Below are 2,554 nucleotides of genomic sequence, written 5' to 3'. Positions count from 1 at the left end.
GCTCTCGAGATTCCTCAGAGTCCTGCCGAGGGAGACAACTCTCAGTCCCCTCTCCATAGTCCTCAGAGTCCTCCTGAGGGGGAGGACTCCCCATCTCCGTTCCAGAGTCCTCCTGAGTGGGAGAATACCCTTTCTCCTCTCCAGATTCCTCAGAATCCTCCTGAGTGGGAGGACTGTCTGTCTCGTCTCCAGATTCATACGTGTCCTCCTGATGGGGAGGACTTCCAGTCTCCTCTCCAGATTCCTCAGACTCCTCCTGAGTGGGAGGACTCCCTGTCTCCTCTCCATTTTCCTTATAGGCCTCCTCAGGGGGAGGACTTCCAGTCTTCTCTCCAGAGTCCTGTAAGCATCTGCTCCTCCTCCACTTCATTGAGCCTTCCCCAGAGTTTCTCTGAGAGTCCTCAGAGCCCTCCTGAGGGGCCTGCCCAGTCTCCTCTCTATAGTCCTCAGAGCCTTCCTGAGGGGATGGACTCCCAGTCTCCTTTCCAGAGTCCTCCTGAGGGGGAGGATTCCCTGTCTCCTCTCTACATTCCTCAGAGTCCTCTTGAGTGGGAGGTCTCCTTGTCTCCGCTTTCCTCACAGCCCTCCTCAGGGGGAGGACTCCCAGTCTTCTCTCCAGAGTCCTGTGATTATCTGCTCCTCCTCCACTTCACTGAGTCTTCCCCAGGATTTCCCTGAGACACCTCAGAGACCCCCTGAGGGGCCTGCTCAGTCTCCTCTCCAGAAACCTCTCAGCTCCTTCTCCTACACTTTTGCGAGTCTTCTGCAGAGTCCCCATGAGAGTCCTCAGAGTCCATCTGAGGGGCCTGCCCAGTCTCCACTCCAGAGACCTGTCAGCTCCTTCTCGTCCACTTCATTGAGTCTTTCCCAGAGTTCTCCTGAGAGTCCTGAGAGTCCTCCTGAGGGGCCTGCGCAGCCTCCTCTCCAGAGTGCTGTGAGCTCCTCCTCCTCCTCCACTGCATTGAGTCTTTCCCAGAGTTCCCCTGAGAGTCCTCAGAGTCCTCCTGAGGGGCCTGCCCAGTCTCCTCTCCAGAGTGCTGTGAGCTCCTCCTCCTCCTCCACTTCCTTGAGGCCATTCAGTGAAGAGTCCAGCAGCCCAGTAGATGAAGATACAAGCACCTCAGACACCTTGCTAGAGAGCGAGTCCTTGACAGACAGTGAGTCCTTGATAGAGAGCGAGCCCTTGTTCACTTATACACTGGATGAAAAGGTGGACGAGTTGGTGCGGTTTCTTCTCCTCAAATATCAAGCGAAGCAGCCTGTCACAAAGGCAGAGATGGTGACGAATGTCATCAGCAGGTACAGGGGCTACTTTCCTATGATCTTCAGGAAAGCCCGTGAGTTCATAGAGATTCTTTTTGGCATTTCCCTGAGAGAAGTGGACCCTGACGATTCCTACATCTTTGTAAACACATTAGAGCTCAGCTGTGAGGGGAGTCTGAGTGATGAGCAGGGCATGCCCCCGAACCGCCTCCTGATTCTTATTCTGAGTATCATCTTCATGAAGGGCACCTGTGCCTCTGAGGAGGTCATCTGGGATGTGCTGAGTGGAATAGGGGTGCGTGCTGGGAGGGAGCACTTTATCTTTGGGGAGCCCAGGGAGCTCCTCACTAAAGTTTGGGTGCAGGAACGTTACCTAGAGTACCGGGAGGTGCCCAACACTGCTCCTCCACGTTACGAATTCCTGTGGGGCCCAAGAGCTCATTCAGAAATCAGTAAGAGGAAAGTAGTCGAGTTTTTGGCCATGCTCAACAATACCGTCCCTATTTCCTTTCCACCCTCGTACAAGGATGCTTTGAAAGATGTGGAAGAGAGAGCCCAGGCCATAATTGACACCACAGATGACTCCCCTGCCACAGACAGTGCAAGCCCCAGTGTCGTGTCCCCCAGCTTCTCTTCTGAGTGAAGTCGGTAGATTCTTCCCTCTGAGTTTGAAGAGGGCAGTCGAGTTTCTTCGTGGTGGAGGGCCCGGGTGAGGCTGGGGAGAACACAGTGCTGTTTGCACTTCTGTTCCATAGGGGCAGTTGCGGGATTTACCTGTTTTTCTTTTGGGTGTTTTTCAGATGCTTTTCCTATTAATGACAGGTTTAAATAGCTTCAGGATCTTAGTTTACGAATAATAGTCACGTGTATTGCTGTTTATCTGGTTTAAGAGTAACAGTTTGATATTTTGTAAAAACAAAAACACACACAAACACACCATATTGGGAAAACCTGCCTCATTTTGTGATGTGTCACAGGTGAATGTGGTATTGCTGTAGGAATTTTCTTGACACTGTGAAGGAACTCTGCAGTTAAATAGTGCAACAAAGTAAAGGATTGTTAATATTTGCATTTCCTCAGGCCCTGTAGTCTGTTGTTCTTGAAAAATAAAGATACATACCTGGTTTGCTTGAGTTATGTAAGAAAGTAGCCGAAAGTAAATTGTAAGAAATAAAAATACCAGTGACTCGTTTATTTGATGACCATTATATCCGCATTTGCTCATAGAAGTTACCGTTAGTAGTGAGGTTACTATTAAAAGCAAGACTTATCCCTACCCCTAAAACGGTAG

General features: G+C 50.5%; 1 protein-coding gene across 1 annotated transcript; it reads left to right on the top strand.

Moving 5' to 3' along the window:
• Positions 1-3: 3 nt before the first annotated feature.
• On the top strand, positions 4-2,465 carry LOC108524743 (melanoma-associated antigen C1-like; the record flags this gene model as incomplete). Its single annotated transcript, XM_017865820.1, is given in 2 exon segments — positions 4-569; positions 571-2,465. Coding segments are annotated over 2 exon segments (1,902 nt in total), but the record flags the coding sequence as incomplete, so codon positions are not given.
• Positions 2,466-2,554: the final 89 nt, after the last annotated feature.

The sequence above is a fragment of the Rhinopithecus bieti genome, unplaced genomic scaffold (genome assembly GCF_001698545.2).
Source record: "Rhinopithecus bieti isolate Rb0 unplaced genomic scaffold, ASM169854v2 repeat_20906, whole genome shotgun sequence".
Taxonomy (NCBI): Eukaryota; Metazoa; Chordata; class Mammalia; order Primates; family Cercopithecidae; genus Rhinopithecus; species Rhinopithecus bieti.
This window is presented reverse-complemented; position numbering and strand designations above follow the sequence as displayed.